General features: G+C 39.1%; 1 protein-coding gene across 1 annotated transcript in view; it reads right to left on the bottom strand.

Annotated features, from left to right (window-relative positions):
* LOC148540741 (ferric reductase 1-like) overlaps positions 1 to 19555 on the bottom strand; it is a 134745-nt gene that overhangs the window by 58337 nt on the left and 56853 nt on the right. Inside the window, exon 3 of the mRNA XM_088481963.1 lies at positions 2172 to 2364. Coding sequence (XP_088338089.1) covers positions 2172 to 2364 — 193 coding nt within the window. The remainder of the gene's footprint in view (positions 1 to 2171; positions 2365 to 19555) is intronic.

A 19555-nucleotide genomic window follows, 5' to 3' on the forward strand; every position in this document is an offset into this window, starting at 1 on the left:
TACATACACAGAGAGAGAGATGCCCTCTCTACAAGTATTTTAATATTTATTTCTCACTTGCTGCAATTTCTGTTCTGTTAACATCTGTGCAAAGTAGGGAATTAATTATGAAATAAATGATTTACCTCCACATCTCTTTGAAATGAATGTGGCCATTTACCTGCCCCATTGAGGAAAAAAAATTCTGATGAGGCTTTTAGATATAACATATTGGACCTTATTCTAAGTTGCACGGATCTCTATTCACTGATACAAATGGTGAGCTTTTGTATAAAGCACATGCACCGTTAAACTTTTAATCTGAGCCAGATGATACCTGGCTAGATCTGTCTTTCTGTGAAATAGGAGGTTTGGGGGCATGAACTGGGCGGTAACAATGCAAATGCACATAACCCACCTGATTTATGTTAATCTCATGGGTGGTTGTTTATCTAAAGTCCCATGTGATTCTGAGTTGTGCGTATGGGGTAAGGAAACTTGCTCTAGACATATCTCTTGCATCTAGCAGTGGTCGACGTAAAACCAGTGGGTAACATGGGTTTCCACTTGCACATGCATGAACCCCACTTTAGTTTAAACTTTAATGGATACTAGTACAAGGTAGTAAATCAGGCTACAGCCACTTTGTGAGTGATTCAGAATCAGCCCATTATGTCTACTAGAATATTTTTATGTTTAAACAACTAGAAAAAAATAGTAATACCAATGCTACAGGGCTCTGTAGAGCACAACAAGGCCATCTCAGTAATTCTTCTCTAGATCAGGGGTGGGCAACCAGTCAGAGGCAAAGAGCCAAACAATATCTGTAGTCAAGTTAAAGAGCCGATAGCATGCGCACCCAGTCACAAGGCCACGCCTCATTTGCACAACTTTGGTATGACATTTGCAGGCACATGACCTTTTGCTGGGCCCCCTGTAGTTGTGTCCCATATGCAGTGCCCCCTGTAGTTGTGCCCCAAATGCAGGGCTCCTGTAGTTGTGCCCTACATGCAGTGCCCCCTGTGGTTGTGCCCCTTATGCAGGGCCCCCTGTAGTTGTGCCCCTTATGCAGGACCCCCTGTAGTTGTGCCCCATATGCAGGGCTCCTGTAGTTGTGCCCTACATGCAGTGCCCTCTGTAGTTGTGTCCCTTATGCAGTGCCCCCTGTAGTTGTGCCCCACATCCAGTGCCCCTCTATAGTTGTGCCGCATATGCAGTGCCTCTGTAGTTGTGCCCCTTATGCAGGACTCCCTGTAGTTGTGCCCCATATGCAGTGCCCTCTGTAGTAGTGCCCCTTATGCAGGGCCCCCTGTATTTGTGCCACATATACAGTGCCCCCCTGTAGTTGTGCTCCATATCCAGTGCCCCTCTATAGTTGTGCCCATGTGCAGTGCCCTCTGTAGTTGTGCCCCTTATGCAGGATCCCCTGTAGTTGTGCCCCATAGGCAGTGCCCTCTGTAGTTGTGCCCCTTATGCAGGGCCCCCTGTATTTGTGCCCCATATACAGTGCCCCCCTGTAGTTGTGCCCCATATGCAGTGCCCTCTCTAGTTGTGCCCAATATGCAGTGCCCCCCCTGTTGTTATGCCCCATATGCAGTGCCCTCTGTAGTTGTGCCCCTTATGCAGGGCCCCCTGTAGTTGTGCCCCTATTCAATTCCCCCCTGTAGATGTGCCTCATATGCAGTAGCCCCTGTAGTTGTGCCCATATGCAGTGCCACCCTGTAGTTGTGCCCCATATGCAGTGTCTCTTGGCCCCAGCCCAGTACTTACCTCATCAGGTCCACTCTGTCAGGGCTCCTGCTGTCACTGCCACGCTTACTGGATCTAACTAGATCCAGCAGGCGCGCAGGCTCCTCATATCGTGGGTGATGTCATGACGTCACCTGCGCACTGCATCACTGGAAACGCTGAGCTCTGAAGCGATCAGAGGCTTCTTTAGCCTCTGATTGCTTCAGTGGCCAGTGTTCACAGTTACAGTGGGGGTCTGCCTAGCTACGAGCTGCATCACAAAAACAAAAGAGCCGCACGTGGTGCAAGAGCCACCGGTTGGCCACCCTTGCTCTAGATGGCTGTCGTGATATAAAACTATGAAGTCATGGCAAACTAAAATGGAAAATTACTTGTCACAATAAGTATTATTTTATTGAGGTGACAGATCCACTTTAACTTAGAACAGCAGCAAGGGCTCTTACCTGTGATTTGGTCTCCAGGGCTGTATGTGTAGCTGGATGCAGAAACTGTGTATGGTGGTGCTGTAGTCTCTGGCACAGAGCCATGGGTTGGTGCCATTGTGTCACATGATTGGTAGAACAGTCCGCTACTGTAGGTGGCAACATGTGAGCTTAGGAAGCCAAGAATTAGGAATCCACAGACACAAACCCCCATCTGAGGAAAAATATTCAGGTTAAAGTATTTGCAAAAAGATCTCTCTACACAGGAACAGGTTGTTTATATCAGCTATGTTATAGTATGTTTCAGTTATAAACAATATATAGATAATGTATATAGTATATAATAGAGATGTGCGCCGACCCACGTGTTTTGGTTTTGGATCTGGATCTCCCCTGGTTTTGGATCTGGATTGGTTTTGCCAAAACCTCACCTCCATGTTTTGTTTTCGTGTTTTGGTTTTGGATCTGGATTTTTTCTTAAAAAATAAAAAAAACAGCTAAAATCACATAAAATGGGCCTTTGTTTGTTCCTACAGTATTAATATCCTCAATAACACGGAGCAGGTAGGTGACACTGGACTTGTTAAGTTTTGAAACTTGGCGACGTACACTTTGATATTTGATGAATGTGCTCCAAGTGATGTAAGATGGAGGAGGTTCCTAGGTGGTTTAGGTACCTCCCTCTACTCACTCTTGCTAGGCAACGGTTACATATGGCTTGACAACTGTTGGCCGGATTGGGGTGGAAATAATTACACACGTGAGAACTGGATTTTTTTGTCTTTTGCCCTGACATGACAACAATGGGCTTTGGCTTTTTCAATTCATGGGCAACAGCTGTTGCCTTACTTACACAAAGGACATCCTCGGCATCAACATCCTCATCACCAACATCTTCATCGTCAACATCCTCATCATCCTTAGCGCCTTCAACTACCAAAATATCCTCCTCCTCATGTGCAATTCCACAGAAGCATCCTCAATGACTACGTCTGCAAGATGTTGACTGCCCTTCCCCACATTTACATAGGGCACACAAATGTTTGAACTTGGAGGATCCACCAGTACACTAGTATTTAGGTCTGGCTCACACATGGCAACCGTGGACACACTTGCACTCTCCTCGGGGATTTGTGATTTCGATTTCTCAGGGCACACAGTTGTTTTTTCCAAAGGGTTATCAAAATCAGCAGTCTTCCTAAAGAAAGGCCAAGGCCTTATCCTTTCCTTGCCACTTCGTCTAGTGAAGAGCATATTGCCAATTTTTTGTTTATTTAAAGGCAAATTTCCTTTCAATTTTTTTCCTTAACTTCAGTACAAGTACTGTAGCTTTACCATATCGATGGCATGACTTAAGCCCTGGGGCATGGGCCTTCATAGAGGATGAGGAAGTTGACGGCCATGCACTGCTGGCAGCAGCTACAACATGTGGTTCTTAGCCTTGCTCTCCTGTCATGTGACAGTGACAACCCTCCATATTTTTTGTGGTCTCGAAGCAGTGTCACAAGCACCAATAGTATAGCCGAGGTGCGGTTACAAAATTCACACACGTGCAGTCGTGCGCACACACAAAAATATTAGACAAAATAAAGACAATTGATTTTTTTTTTTCAGCTCCAGAACTTGGGCCCATAGCACCGATTGATCACGACTGGAGTCAGGCAGCACTAGGTTGCAACTTGCGTTGCTGGCTGGATCTTGTGTGATTAAGCCTAACATGCACACACACACATAGTAAAAGATGAAAAAAAAGACAATTGATATTTATTTTCTTTCAGCTCCAGAACTTGGGCCCAGAGCCCTGATTGATCATGAATGGAGTCAGGCAGCACTAGGTTGCAACTTGCGTTGCTGGCTGGATCTTGTGCGGTTAAGCCTAACATGCACAGACAGACAGTAAAAGATAAAAAAAAAAGACAATTGATTTTTATTTTCTTTCAGCTCCAGAACTTGGGCCCAGAGCCCCGATTGATCATGACTGGAGTCAGGCAGCACTAGGTTGCAACTTACGTTGCTGGCTGGATCTTGTGTTGTTAAGCCTAACATGCACACACACAGACAGTAAAAGATAAAAAAAAGACAATTGATTCTAATTTTTTTTCAACTCCAGAACTTGGGCCCAGAACACCGAATTGATCATGACTGGAGTCGGGCAGCACTAGGTTGCAACTTGCATTGCAGGCTGGATCATGTGCGGTTAAGCCTAACACGCACGCACACAGACAGTAAAAGATCAAAAAAAAGACAACTGATTTTTATTTTTTTTCAGTTCCAGAACTTGAGCTCAGAGCACCGATTGATCACGACTGGAGTCAGGCAGAACTAGGTTGCATTGCCGACTTGTTAGATCTTGTGTGGTTAAACCTAATTTGCACAGACACACATACAATTATTAGAAAAAAATGGCAAATGATTTTTATTTTTTTCCAGCTCCAGAATTTGGACCCAGAGCACCAATTGATCACAACTGGAGTTGGGCAGCACTAGGTTGCAACTTACGTTGCATGCTGGATCTTATGCGGTTAAGCCTAACATGCACACACACACACACACAGAAAAATATTACACAAAAAGACACTTTTATTGTTTTTTTTTTTACTATTTTTTTTTTTAGTCCAGAACTTGGGCCCAGATGGACGCAGCAGAGCCCAGATGTATTCTGCACCAGCCCAGATGGACACAGCAGACAGCACAGCACCAGCCCAGAATGGACCAGCAGCATCAGCCCAGGACACAGCAGACAGCACCAACCCAGAATGGATCAGCAGTGCACCAGCCCAGGACACAGCAGACAGCAGACAGCACAACACCAGCAACTCTCCCAGCCCTACACTACCCACCCTCCCTGTTTATTCTCCACAGCAGGAGTGAAATGGTGTCTGCAGCGTGGTCCCTATATACTACATTGATCATAGAGACGTAAGCTCGCGAACCGTGAGATTTCCGTCTCTATGGTTTTGCCTCAATTTTGAGATCCGAGTCAGGCGGGAAACCCCGAGCCTGCTTGGATCCGACTCAGATCTGCTAAACTCGGGTGGGTTCGGATCTCTTAGATCTGAACCCGCTCATCTCTAGTAGCGTGAAGAAAGGTAAGTACTGCTCAGGGGAGTGGGCACGAGTACTAGGGGAATTACTAGGGGCATTACTGGGGGCACAGCATTAGGGGCATTACTGGGGGCACAGCATTAATGGCATTACTGGGGGCACTACTGGGGCACTGTATAAAGGGCACTACTGGGGGCACTGTATAAGGGGCACTACTGGGGGTACTGCATAAACAGAATTTCATAAGGGGCACTACTGGGGGCACTGCATAAAGAGCTCTAGTATAGGAGGCATTGCATAATGGCACAACTACAGTGGCATTGCGTAAGGGTCTCTAATACAGAGGGCTTTGCATAATGGGCACAACTACAGGGGAACTGTATAATGGGCACAACTACAAGGGGAACTGCATAATGGGCACAACTACAGGGGCACTAATACATGGGGTATTGCATAATGGGCTCTAATAAAGGGGGCATTGCATAATGGGCACAACTACAGGTGGAACTGCATAAGGGGCACAACTACAAGGGGAATTGCATAATTGGCACTACTACTGGAGTCATTGAATAAGAGGCATTACCACACAAAGCATTAAATAAGGGGCACTACTACAGTGGGCTTTGCCTAAGGGGCACTACTACAGTGGTCTTTGTATAAGCGGCACTACTGTGGGCATTGTGTATAAGGGGCACTACTATGTGGTGTAATGTGAATAAGATTGTGCTGCTGTGTGAAGAAATTTGAATACTATGGGATACTATGTGTGATTTCAGCAGGACAGACGTCCCTTGCTGTGAGGTCACGCCCCCTTTTTGCGTACCAACTCTCCTTTTTCGGGCTTGGTAGATCACAAAAGGTTTTTAGTTTTAAAAGTAGATCACCAAGTCCAAAAGTCTGGCCACCCCTGCTGTAAAGTCTAAATATATTATAAGTCACAGGCAAGTCCATGGCCATATAAGTCTAGTGCAGGCCTAGCCATAGCATTAAAACCACCTGACTAATATTGTGTAAGTCCCACAAAATAGTTCTGACCTGTCAAGGCAATGACTCCATAAGACCTGAAGAAGGTGTCCTGTGGTATCTGGTACCAAGACGTTAGTCCTGTAAGTTATGAGGCGGACTTTCCAGCACATCCCACAGATGCTTGACTGGATTGAGATCAGTGTGGCAGAGCGCATTATAATGCTAAAAGAGACCACTGCCATCAGGGAATACTGTTGCCATGAGGGGTGTACTTAGTCTACAATAATGTTTAGTTAGGTGGTCCCTGTCAAAGTAACATCCAGGACCCAAGGTTTCCCAGCAAAACATAAAATAGACAAAAGTGCTGCGCTTATCTTGTATGGAATGGATGAATGTATATTATATGAAACCAGAATACTAAAATAGATGATACCTGATACAGATTTAAGAAATATAGATATTGTATTTATTAAGGATTCAACAAATGACTGTACACATATGTATGTCTAAACTGATCAGACACACTTGTGCATAAAACTTGTAAATAGAAACTATATCGTATCCAGTATAATCAAACAACCTGTTATCAATTGAAATATAACTGGTTCCGTAATTTAGCCACTATTTAATAGAATAGGTGTTGCTAGTTAAAAGTCAATATCCTTGTAAAATAAATCAGTAATGGTGCATTCAGGCTTCCTTTATTAAGAGAGTAAATAACCCTCAAAGGATGGCTGTGAGTTCTAAAAAGTCTTTCCAAACTGTTAAGATAAAACTTGTTATTAATAGTCAATTAAACCGCGTCCCGCTTGTGAAAAAAACAAATCAAGAACAAAAAAATTATTATATATATATAGTCTTGTACTAGTGTGAAGGGGGTTCACTAGAGTCTGTCTCAAGTTCGGAAAGCTCCGAACTTGAGACAGAAACTAGTGAGGAATCACATCGGGCCAAAGAAGTATGTACAGAAAACTATAGATATGAAAACACAAAAGAAAGGATTCTATACATGTGGTACATGTCAGGAATGCAAAATCATGCAAGCACACAGCACTAAACCAATAACAGAATTTGGATCAACATCTACAGGAAAAGTATATACCATCAGTGATAAACTCACCTTACTGGAATGCGCATGCCACAAACAATATGTGGGAGAACAACAAGACCTCTTAAAATCCGGATTACGTAACATATAAGGAATATCAAGAAAGGTTTGGAAGATCACAATTTATCAAGACACTTCAAGCAATTTCATGAAAGCAATCCAGATACATTCAAATTTATAGGACTTGAAGAAGTGCCACCTAATTGGAGGGGGGGTAACTACAGTCACAAATTAAATGAAACTGAATTAAGATGGATGTACGAATTAAAAACTTTCATGCCATCCGGACTAAATAGAGACAATGAAATTAAATCATTAATATGTGAATGAACATGACATAGTAGTCAGTCCAGACATTAGAGTTCAGACTTCTCACGATAACTTACTCCCTGTAAAACACTTGGGAACAATTAGACATATGTAGAGAATCTACAATATATGAGGTTTATATACATACCTTGGTATCCATATCACTTTAATATTTAGGATACAATATACATTATCTATCATCTGACGCAGGCTCAAGTGACACTGAAGAGTTTCATATTTGTATCTTTGGGTATATTTGCACATGTACATATGTATATATATATATGTGTGTGTGTATGTATATGTGTGTATATATATATATATATATATATAAATATATATATATATATATATATATATATGTGTAGGGAATAAGTTCATATAATGGGATAAACCAATGATATGATGAAATCTCAAGACTGGTCTCCATTTATATTCAATAAACCACTACCTATTAACTCAGATCAATAAATACTGTATATACAAAGAAACATACATCACTATTTACAGAATTATTTATTACTTAACTTTATTAGTTATTATATATTCCTCTGTATTATACTATACACTTAGACATATTACTTTTCAACTCATATTAATCAATATTGTATATATTTTTAAAAAACAGACATCACTATCTACATAATTATTTATTATTAATTTTTTTTTGTGTTTATTAGATATGGTTTATTTATTTATTTATTTTTCTGTATTATCAGCGATTTCAGTTACATTGCAGTATTCAATTCATCATGATTGGAAATTGATATTGTTTGCAACAATCAAGTTACCAGATACAAAGAGACCATTAGATTAGGAACAGTTGATTAGCAACAGAGTTAATTGTGATCGACATGTTTGAACATCAGGAAGACATTCAGAAATGATGTGGCACCACCCTCATCAATTAACACAACCTTTAAATGAGCTAAACGGAGGAGGACAAGCACAGCAATCCCCAGAGGAAGACCAGAACTTGGTTGAAACGCGTTGGTAGTATACAGAAGTACAGAAGTAAAGACATCTGAACGGGATTTCTGGCACTACAGCGATCACGTGGTCCATCAGGCGCCCGGCCGAGAGAGAGAGAAGAGAAGCCAGCAGTACAGGCAGCAGGGAGATTGAGCACCGGACAGAGGAACAACCGGCGCGGCAGCCAACAGGTGAGTCTCCGTAGTGGCGGGTACCCGGTGAAGGCCCTCATAAGCTCTGATCCGGCTTACCCCCACATTAGACACAGGTATCAGCTCCGTTGCTCTGGACAATGGGGGACGTCCGTAACAAGGCGGACCCTAGTGATCAGGCAGCAACAGACTGAATCAAGTCCAGAGCACCTGTTGTTACCCACGCCGGCAGCCCTCGGCGCAAGTGTGCTCTCTAACCCCCTGCACTGCTATATGTGCACCAACGGGAACCCCCTTCACACTACAACAAGACTATATATATAATCATTTTTTTGTTCTTGATTTGTTTTTTTCACAAGCGGGACGCCGCTTAATTGACTATTAATAACAAGTTTTATCTTAACAATTTGGAAAGACTTTTTAGAACTCACAACCATCCTTTGAGGGTTATTTACTCTCTTAATAAAGGAAGCCTGAATGCACCATTACTGATTTATTTTACAAGGATATTGACTTTTAACTAGCAACACCTATTCTATTAAATAGTGGCTAAATTACGAAACCAGTTATATTTCAATTGATAACAGGTTGTTTGATTATACTGGATATGATATATTTTCTTTTTACAAGTTTTATGCACAAGTGTGTCTGATCAGTTTAGACATACATATGTGTACAGTCATTTGTTGAATCGTTAATAAATACAACATCTATATTTCTTAAATCTGTATCAGGTATCATCTATTTTAGTATTCTGTGTTCATATAATATGCATTCATCCATTCCATACAAGATAAGCGAAGCACTTTTCTCTGTTTTATAACTTGCTAATTAGGTTGGTCCCTGATAAGTGCAGCTGCTATCAAAAGCATAGTACATGTCCCATGTGATCCACAGTGCGCAGAAGATCTATATACCTCTTAGATTTCACAGCAAAACATTGCCCAGCGCATCACACTGCATCCGCCAGCTCGCCTTCTTCCCGATCATCGGCTGGAGTGACTCCATAGTCACTCACCCGGCCTAGGATAACTACGATGGTCTGATGCTGTGTCTTTGGACGCAGCTCGGATCAGTAATGCATGCAGGAGGCATGATGCCTTATACCGCATTACCATAATAGTGCTATCGTGGCTCCTACCATAGCAGCAGCTATAGCAATACCATCTGAGCCTGAATCACCCCCTTTCTGAGAGAAGTACTGGGAAAGTTGTAAATGGTCTACAGTATAAACATACTTGCCAACTCCCTGAAATAGTAGCAATCTCCCTGACTCCCTGAAAAGTCTAGCAATCTCCCTGATTGCACCTTACCCCCACTATGAAGCTGTTATATTAAGAAAAAACAGATTTATATACATTCAAATGGGATCATTCGTATAATTTCCCTGCATTGGTTATAAGACACAATGATCCCTATGGCTACATGCATTTTCTGAAAAGTATCAGTGTGTTTTCATCAACAAATAGATCTTATTAACTGCTTTGGGGCTCTTTTACATTTGGATGTAAATCAATTTTATGATACACCCGTCAGATGTGGCAGTACAGTCCACTTTACCGCCGCGCTCATAGGTGTTACTTTCACAATCTCCCTGAAATGCTTTTTCAAAAGTAGGCAAGTATGACTATATGTGTGTCCCGAATTTCTAGCTCATTCTTTTTAACCTCTACGAAAATTATTTAGTATGTGGAAAAGACAGCGTTCCAGAAGGTTTGGTGCAAGTAAGAGCCGGTTTAAGGATTTTATTTATAGTGAATGGAGAATTGTGGGTGCACCTTCATTCCCCTCAGCCAGACAGCAAGGCCTGAAATTATGGGGTGTGATAGTGTGTACAATGTAATCTAATTGATAGAGATAAAGAAATTGCATTTGCACAGATTTTCCAGATTTCAGACTCCATCACATGCATAATACATACTTGCCTACCTTTTGCTTCTCCTTACCGAGGGAAGCCTGGGAAGGACAAGCAGGTGGGCTGTGACAGGGGCGGGGCCTGATGGGGGTCACGTCATTAAACCACACCCCCTTCATGGCAAAATTGCAGCGATTGGCTAAAATTTAAATAGGGGCAGGGATAAATGATGCAATTCATGGCGAATTGCAACATAAAGCCCCACCCCTACACAGGGACCAGCAATTGCCGTGGAAATTTTCCCCATTCTGCACACTTCACTTATAGATAGCATTTCATCACAATAGTTCGTTGTTGGCCAAGAAACTTGTTGGTGCACATTATAATTGTTTTAAAACCCGGGTTTGATTTATTAGTATATAGGTGCTGATTCTGAGTTGCACGTTACTACGACCGCTTTAGCTTCTTTTGCCGTAGTCACGCCTGTTACTTTATGCTAATGCTATTAACAGCCCTTCCCATGGTGCGTAAGCACCATTCCCGACCAGAAACAGTGCCTGCCTGTCAATTACTTTGCAAATAAATCCACATTGCAGGCGACAATGAAAATTAAACCTGATGGACGTGATAATTGATCAAACTATGGAAACATCGGCATTGTTTCCATGTCTGAATCAGGCTGGTAGTTACTTATAAATTCTGTTCTGCTATTTTTAACACTGACATTTGTTTGTTTTAGAGATGTGCGCTGGTTTTGGTTCCTTTCATCATCGTGTTTTGGTTTTGGATCTGTATTTTTTTTTTAAAAATGATAAAAACAGCTAAAATAACATAACGTGTGCCTGTTTGTGATCCTACAGTATTAGTAACCTCAATAACATTAATTTCAAGTCATTTCAAGTCAATTTAGATTATCTCACAGCACACAATGTTATTTTCATCAATATAGACCAAAGGCTGCAGCGAGCTGGCTGGCTAAACTAAGTGGCAGAGCAGCGGCACAAATGCACAGCAGTTTAAAAGAATATAGGACATTTATGAAACATTAACACACAGCAGTGAATGACAGGATGGCAGTTTAATAAACTATAAACTTGTTTGTTGTCTATGCAAAAGACAGTCACCAGTGCCCCAAACAGCGCATAATGCAAAGAAAAGAGGAAGATGGAACTGCCATTGGGCCCTGTCATCCACCCTTATGTTTTATATTAAAAATGACATGCACAGTTTAACAAACCAATCACTTCAGTGACAGGGACTGCCACTTTTGTGGCTGAAGTGGTTGGTATATTTGGGCCCCCACAAAACAAGCTACCAATGGGTTTAAGACAGCTAAAAATGTTGTTAATGATCGGCTTAATGCAGATAACAGTGCGGTTAATGATCTCTTCTCTACAGTGGCAAGATGTTATCATTGTCATCCTCCTCCTCCTCACCTACATGAGTGTTAACATCATCTTCACACAACATTAACTCATCCCGCTGGAATCCACCAATACATAAGTCTCTGTACTTTGATGTAATTGGCGGTAAAGGTATTCCTCATGGAATTTATAACTCATTTTGATGAACATCATCTTTTTTACATTTTGAGGAAGTAGCCTCCTACTCCGATTGCTGACAAGGTTCCCGGCTGTGCTGAAAACTATGTCCGAGGACACACTGGAGGGTGGGCAGCAAGTAAAGCAAGTCCAGTATGTACAAGGGCATCCAAATTGTCTTTTTTTCCTCCCAGTAGTCAAAGGGACTGTCTGACATGTCTATTTGTACACTGTCATTAAAATAATTATCCACCATTCTATGGATTGTGAACATATCGGATTGCATTATAGTAGAGGTGTCACTAATTTTGGGCATTTTTTTTAGACCTGATCAGATGTCAAAATTTTGTGTTGACTCATGTGAATCATCAGTGGGTCTCTTGGGAAAGCTCAGTTTTTTCCTGGCAGCAGCAGTTGCTGGAGAAGCTGAAGGAGGAGAAGTTGTCAAGTGCCACTTGAGTTGACAGCTTGCTCACAAGGAACTCTTTGCATCTCTTAAGATCTGTGTCAGTTGGAAAGAAAGACATGACGTATGACTTACATCTAGGATCAAGCACCGTCAACAAAATGTAGTGATCCAGTTTCAAATGTTGACAGCCCTTGGATCCTGGTGAAGTGAATAAACAACTTAGTGGAATCACTGAATATCATCTCCTCCTTTAGTTTCTAAAGTTGCTTTTCCAAATTTCTAATTAAGGGAATCACCTGACTCAAGCTGGCAGAGACTGATCTAACTTAACAGGTGACTACTGAATGGTATGCACAAAAAAAGAAAAGAAAGTGTCCACACAAACTTTAATCATTTATTGAGCATATATTAGTATCTCATCCAATCCAATACATAAATTATTAAATTACAGAGGACTCATTCAGTCCAATATAGTATTCAGGAGGAGGTGCTCCCAGGAATAAAATCAATACACAGAGGAAAAGAAGAAAAAACTATTCCTATAAGGGGCACTCACTGGATGAGTTATATATGTATATATATTAATTGTCCAGGTACACAGAAAACATAAAATATTACTTTTATTTGTCATTAAAATGACTAACTGTTTATATTTTATTGTATTGTTTTTCCTGTTTGTATTGTTTTTATTATAATTTATTAAAAGCCAGCAAAGTATTGTGATCGGTGTGATAATTATATCATTGTGCGAAATAAAGTGATTAAAAAGACACTATTACCTAATAATTGTGTAATTGACCTAATGATGTATATTATTGTTTTGGCGTAACTATACCAATGTTATTTTAAATTATGTTGTACAGTGGAAAGTATATCATTAGAATATATTGCATCCACTCAGGTATATATATATATAGAACATATCTAAATTGGTCAATCTATGACAGTTCCATAAATTTAATCCAAAAATTGGATCTACTGTATAAGATCTTATACCACTGAGATGATTAAGTCTACTGTGTAAGATATAATATCACTGAGGGTTGCTTAGGTCTACCTAAAATGAAATAATAATAATGACAGGATATCCCATGTATTCAATAATTGATAGAGGTTTCTATAGTTGTGCATGGTTAATACATTCTCCAAGATTTAAACTATATTATCATCTCTACCTATTTAGTTGGTAGCGTATATATGTAACAGATTGTTATAGCTCAATAATAACTCATTCATAGTGTAACCAAAATGTATCACTATTGACTTCCTTTAAAAAGAAGAAACAATTGTTACTATTTATAGTGCTTTTGTCAAATAATCCAATTGTTGGAAATTCACTCAGCAGTTAGAGTACAGTACATAAATTGCACTCTGTATAGCAATCATCTAACCTAAAAGATAGATTGGTAAGAAGCCATTTCACCAATACTAATAAAAAAAAAGCCCATAGTCAAGGAGTCCTTTAAATGTGGAAATTGCAAGGCGTGTGACCATATGCAATGCACCATGGAATTTGAAGATAAATATCAGAAGAAACACATTATACAGGATTTTATTAACTGTAGATCCATGGGAGTGATTTATTGCATCAGCTGCCCCTGCAACAAACGGTACATTGGTATGACTACAAGGCCACTTAAACAGAGATTATTAGAACATAAAGGTACCATAAGGAACTCTAGAAATTATCTAGAAAAATTTAAACAATTAACAACTGTTGCGAGACATTTCTATGAGAAACATAATGCGGATACAAGTGGCTTACAAGCATTTGGAGTGGAAAAGGTGAAGTTAGGAATTAGAGGTGGAAGTATTTCCGAGGAACTTTTAAAAAGAGAAAGTTATTGGACCTTCATTTTAGGAGGTCTTCAACCACAAGGACTCTATGAACATATAAATTACAATGTAATCCTAAACTAAATCAATATTTGATCTCAAAGGACTGTAATAATTTTTCAACACAATGATTATATGCAAATCTGTCTATAGATACAAGATTATTTTTTTAAACAAACATATTTACTAATGATATTAATTTTTATAATTAATGGGCTTTGATAAAAAAAAATATATTATCTTGATTATTGGGGTTTTATAGGAATGAATTAGTACTAATATATATATTATTATGGATATCACTTCATCACTATAATATAATGTATCACTTATTCATCACTTATTTTATAGGCACATATTATATTATATATATGTATAATCTTAACTACAATTGTACCACATTAATTATTATTTATTAATAATATTAATATTTTAGTTCACATGTACACAACTTTTTTATTCTGAATATTTAATATGTATATATATATATATATATATATATATATAATCCAAAAAGGTCCACTCTCTCGTCTTCAATAATAAATTGCTGGGGTGACACACCCATATGGGATCACAATAATCCTCTTCATGCAAAAGTAGAAAAAAAGGGGGGGGGGGTAGCACTCACCAGTCTTCTTAAAAACATCTCTTTATTATATCTCAGTAAAAATGTTTACAACATTTCAAAATCCAACGTTTCGGTCCTGTGCATGGACCTTTGTCAAGGACAGGACCGATACGTCGGATTTTGAAATGTTGTAAACATTTTTACTGAGATATAATAAAGAGATGTTTTTAAGAAGACTGGTGAGTGCTACCCCCCCTTTTTTTCTACTTATATATATATATATATATATGTATATATGTGTGTATGTATATATGTGTATATATGTATATGATCACTCAGTAAAGTTGTAGTTTATTTATATTGTCACATCACATTATTAGTTATTAATTTTTTAAATTTTTCTTTTTTCACCATTTATTTCTATATATCCCTGTGTTTAATACTTATTATTTTATGTAATGAGGTATATATATATTTTTATAAAATTATTCGTATATTCGTAAAATTCTACTCCAAGCCCTAAGTATCACTTATTTTTAGTAATCAGATCGCATTTCCCATAACTGTAATGGGAAATGTGATCTGACCATAGTTACTAAAAATAAATGTGAAAAAAATATTGGGGAAAGCCCTGTGATAATAATGCCACCTGGAGGTGGCATTATCCAGGGTCTCCCCCGGTTACCAGACTCCTGGCCTGCTCTAACGGGGAGAGCGGAGCTGTGAGTCGGTCCCTGTAATCAGCTGATTACTGTAAAATAAAAGAAAAAAAAAAATGGTAAAAAAAAATTACTTACTTGACTCCAGGGACCAGTGATTGGGCCTCCGGTGATGACTCCCCTCTGGTCAGCTGGTCTCCCACAGTGCACTGCTGCCCGGTCATCAGGTGATCGGGCCCCAGTGCAGTATGGGAGATCACCTGACCGGAGGAATGGACAACATCAACGGAGGCCTGGAGCATGCAGGTAAGTGTAAGTAAAGGAGAGGGGGGTCACAGGGGGCTGGGCTTAGCGCTGGGGGGTGGGGCTTAGCGCCGGAGGGGGGTAGCAGCGGCGACCGGTCGGCGCATGCGCGGGCACTTAATCACTGTATTTTTTGCGAAAATACCGTGATAAGTCTCTGAAGGGGATTTGCAGGGACAGAGCTTTATCGCAAGCTCTGTCCCTGCAAGGGATTTGTAGTAAATCCCTGTGATATTGCCTAAATTCGCAATGCAAATTCACTCGGTAATATCACACTACAATCTGCATTGCCAATGCGGATTGTAGTAAATAGAGCCCTATATCTTTATTGTAATGGATCACTGGAACCCACATATCTCTCTACCTAATAAGGATTAAACTCTGTTGTGTATTATTACTTATTCCTATTGGATAACATTGCTATACGAAGTGCAATTTATGTACTGTACTCTAACTGCTGAGTGAATTTCCAACAATTGGATTATTTGACAAAAGCACTATAAATAGTAACAATTGTTTCTTCTTTTTAAAGGAAGTCAATAGAGTGATACATTTTGGTTACATTATGAATGAGTTATTATTGAGCTATAACAATCTGTTACATATATAAGCTATCAACTAAATAAGTAGAGATGATAATATAGTTAAATCTTGGAGAATGTATTAACCATACACAACTATAGAAACCTCTATCAATTATTGAATACATGGGATATCCTGTCATTATTATTATTTCATTTTAGGTAGACCTAAGCAACCCTCAGTGATATTATATCTTACACAGTAGACTTAATCATCTCAGTGGTATAAGATCTTATACAGTAGATCCAATTTTTGGATTAAATTTATGGAACTGTCATAGATTGACCAATTTAGATATGTTCTATATATACAGTATATATATATATATATATATATATATATATCTGAGTGGATGCAATATAGTCTAATGATATACTTTCCACTAAACAACATAATTTAAAATAACATTGGTATAGTTACGCCGAAACAACAATACACATCATTGGTGTCATAGGTCAATTAGACAATTATTGGGTAATAGTGTCTTTTTAATCACTTTATTTCACACAATGATATAATTATCACACCGATCACAATACTTCGCTGGCTTTTAATAAATTATAATAAAAATAATAAAAACAGGAAAAACAATAAAATGTAAACAGTTAGTCATTTTAATGACAAATAAGTTATATTTTGTTTTCTGTGTACCTGGACCTATAATACAATTAATATATATACATACATATATAACTCATCCAGTGAGTGCACCTTATAGGAATACTTTTTTCTTCTTTTCCTCTGACTACTGAATGGTTTCAGCACCTTGCACACAGGAAAGTATTCTCCAATGTGCTGGACTAAGTTACATTTCCCCTACTCTTCCTATGTTGTAGCTTGTTGAGTAGGTTTAGATGGATTGTTGCTGTTCCTCCATTTGCTGAAGTATATACATATTGTTACTACTTCTTGCCTCTGTTGGTGGCATTGCAAATGTAACTTTTCTTGCCAACACTGAAATCTTCTACATGGCGAAAATGTCCTGAAATTGTTTGAGCCACAGACAACATCTGCTGCACGCACCTGTCATTTTTAAAAAAAATGTTGATTGTGTGAGAAAAACATGGGACCTGTTCGAATTCACCAAGCTGTAATGCTCTCACAGTTTGTCGCATTATCAGAAATGATAAATCCTGAAGAGAGTCCAAGCAGGCTAAGCCATTTAGCTATGAAATTCCTTAATATTTCAAACAGGTTGACACTGGTACACAAACAACATCCTTATCATCATCATCATCATCCTCATTAATGGTATCAGCTACACAAATATTCCTCACATCCTGTTACTCTTCCTTAGTAGCATCCTCAATTTTGATGTCACCATCTTTACTTCTGCTACTATTCCCCACATTTGCAGAGGGTGCAGAAATAGTGCAAAGAGGCTTCTCTACGAGTCATGTATTAGAAAGTTCAGGCTCACACATAGCACTAGTGGACAGCCTTAGACTCCCCTCAGGGATTTTTGACATTTCTGAACACACAGTATGTTCTTCCATATTGCTTTTTTCAGCACTGATTTTCTGTTTTCATTTTTTTCAGAAGTGCAGTTGTTGCCCATAGCAACCAATCAGATTCTACTTATCATTTATCTAGCACATTCTAGAAGAAACTGAGTGGTTGCCATAAGCAAAATGTCCTCTTCTAAAAAAACTGCACTTTAATAAATAAAGCCCTGAGTGAGAAGGTCTTGCAACATCATGTGAAGCAAAATAATATGCCTGCTGACAGCAGTTGCAGAACCACCACTCACCAATAAAGGCTAAGGCCTAAACCTTTCTTTGCCACTGTGTGTGGTGTATGACATGTTGCCAATTTTATGTTTTTCTGCAGGAAACTTTCCTTTTATTAGAGGTGATTTTTTTTTCAGCAATGTAAAATATTGTCTTGATTTCTGATGCCCTAACTTAAACCCTCTATGCCCTTGAGCACCAGCTTAAGTAGATGTTGAAGGACTAATATCGTCATGACTTGTGGCAGCAAGTGGAGCACTAATACTTGGTTGCTGCTCCTGTTGTTCTATTGATTGATCATTGTGATCCATATCGACTCACTGTGCTATTATTGATATGGTGGCACTTGATCTACTGCCTTTAGTGTTCAAATACAGTATAACAACCTTTCTGAAGTTTTTTAACACATAAAAAATAGTTTTTCTTTTTATAATAAAAAACAACTATGACACACTGCGCAGTTATTAAGGTGGTGGCTCTTTACCTACTTACCATTAGTGTTCTTAACTTAATCACAGTATTTTGGCTTGCCTGAAGTTTTTTGAACACACCCAAAATATTTTAACTTTTTTTTTCTCAACAAAGCTTTTTTATTGAAGCATAACAAATATATAACAGAAAATGAAGCATAAGCTCATACATTTTTAAATATAGTGTTTTACAGAAAAATAACCATTATCCGGTATTCAAGCACATTCAATTACCAACACTTTATACAATGGTAAACAAATAGAATGAAATATAATAAAATAAAATAAAACAAAACAGTGTGAGCCCGGGTCCACAACACCAACTCCCATATCCAAACTATATAGCATTAAGGGAAATCGGGGGGTCTTGCTCACTAACACATGTCTCATACCAAAGTGTATGTCTGAAACATTTCCACATCTGGTCTTTGAGTGACTGAGACAATGTGCCTATGTAGCTTTCCCAAGTTTCAAAAAACTTCTCTGTGAATTTTTCTTTTTGTAGCGAGGCTTCCAGCCATTCCATTAGGAAAATGTTAAAAAGTTTTCCCAGAAATAAGGCGAGTGTAGGAGCCGTGGGTTGTAGCCATAATTGTAAAATACATTTTTTTGCTACTGCCGATAGAATAATTAGTAGTTTTCTAACCCCTTGTGCCATTCTAGTGCCTATAGGTGTAATACCGAATATTGCCCATTCAGTTGTTAGGGGTAAACAATTCACTAAATTTCTGTTAATATAATTCCCTATAAGGGTCCAAAACCTCCATATTATTGGGCATTCCCATAGACAATGCATTAACTCAGCCCTCTGTGCTCCACAACGAAGACATGCAGAATCTTCTAACAGTCTCTTAACATGTCTGCGATGGGGAGATAAATATGTTCTATATAGTATGCTCA

The sequence above is a fragment of the Taudactylus pleione genome, unplaced genomic scaffold (genome assembly GCF_031769625.1).
Source record: "Taudactylus pleione unplaced genomic scaffold, aTauple2 ptg000017l, whole genome shotgun sequence".
Lineage (NCBI taxonomy): Eukaryota > Metazoa > Chordata > Amphibia > Anura > Myobatrachidae > Taudactylus > Taudactylus pleione.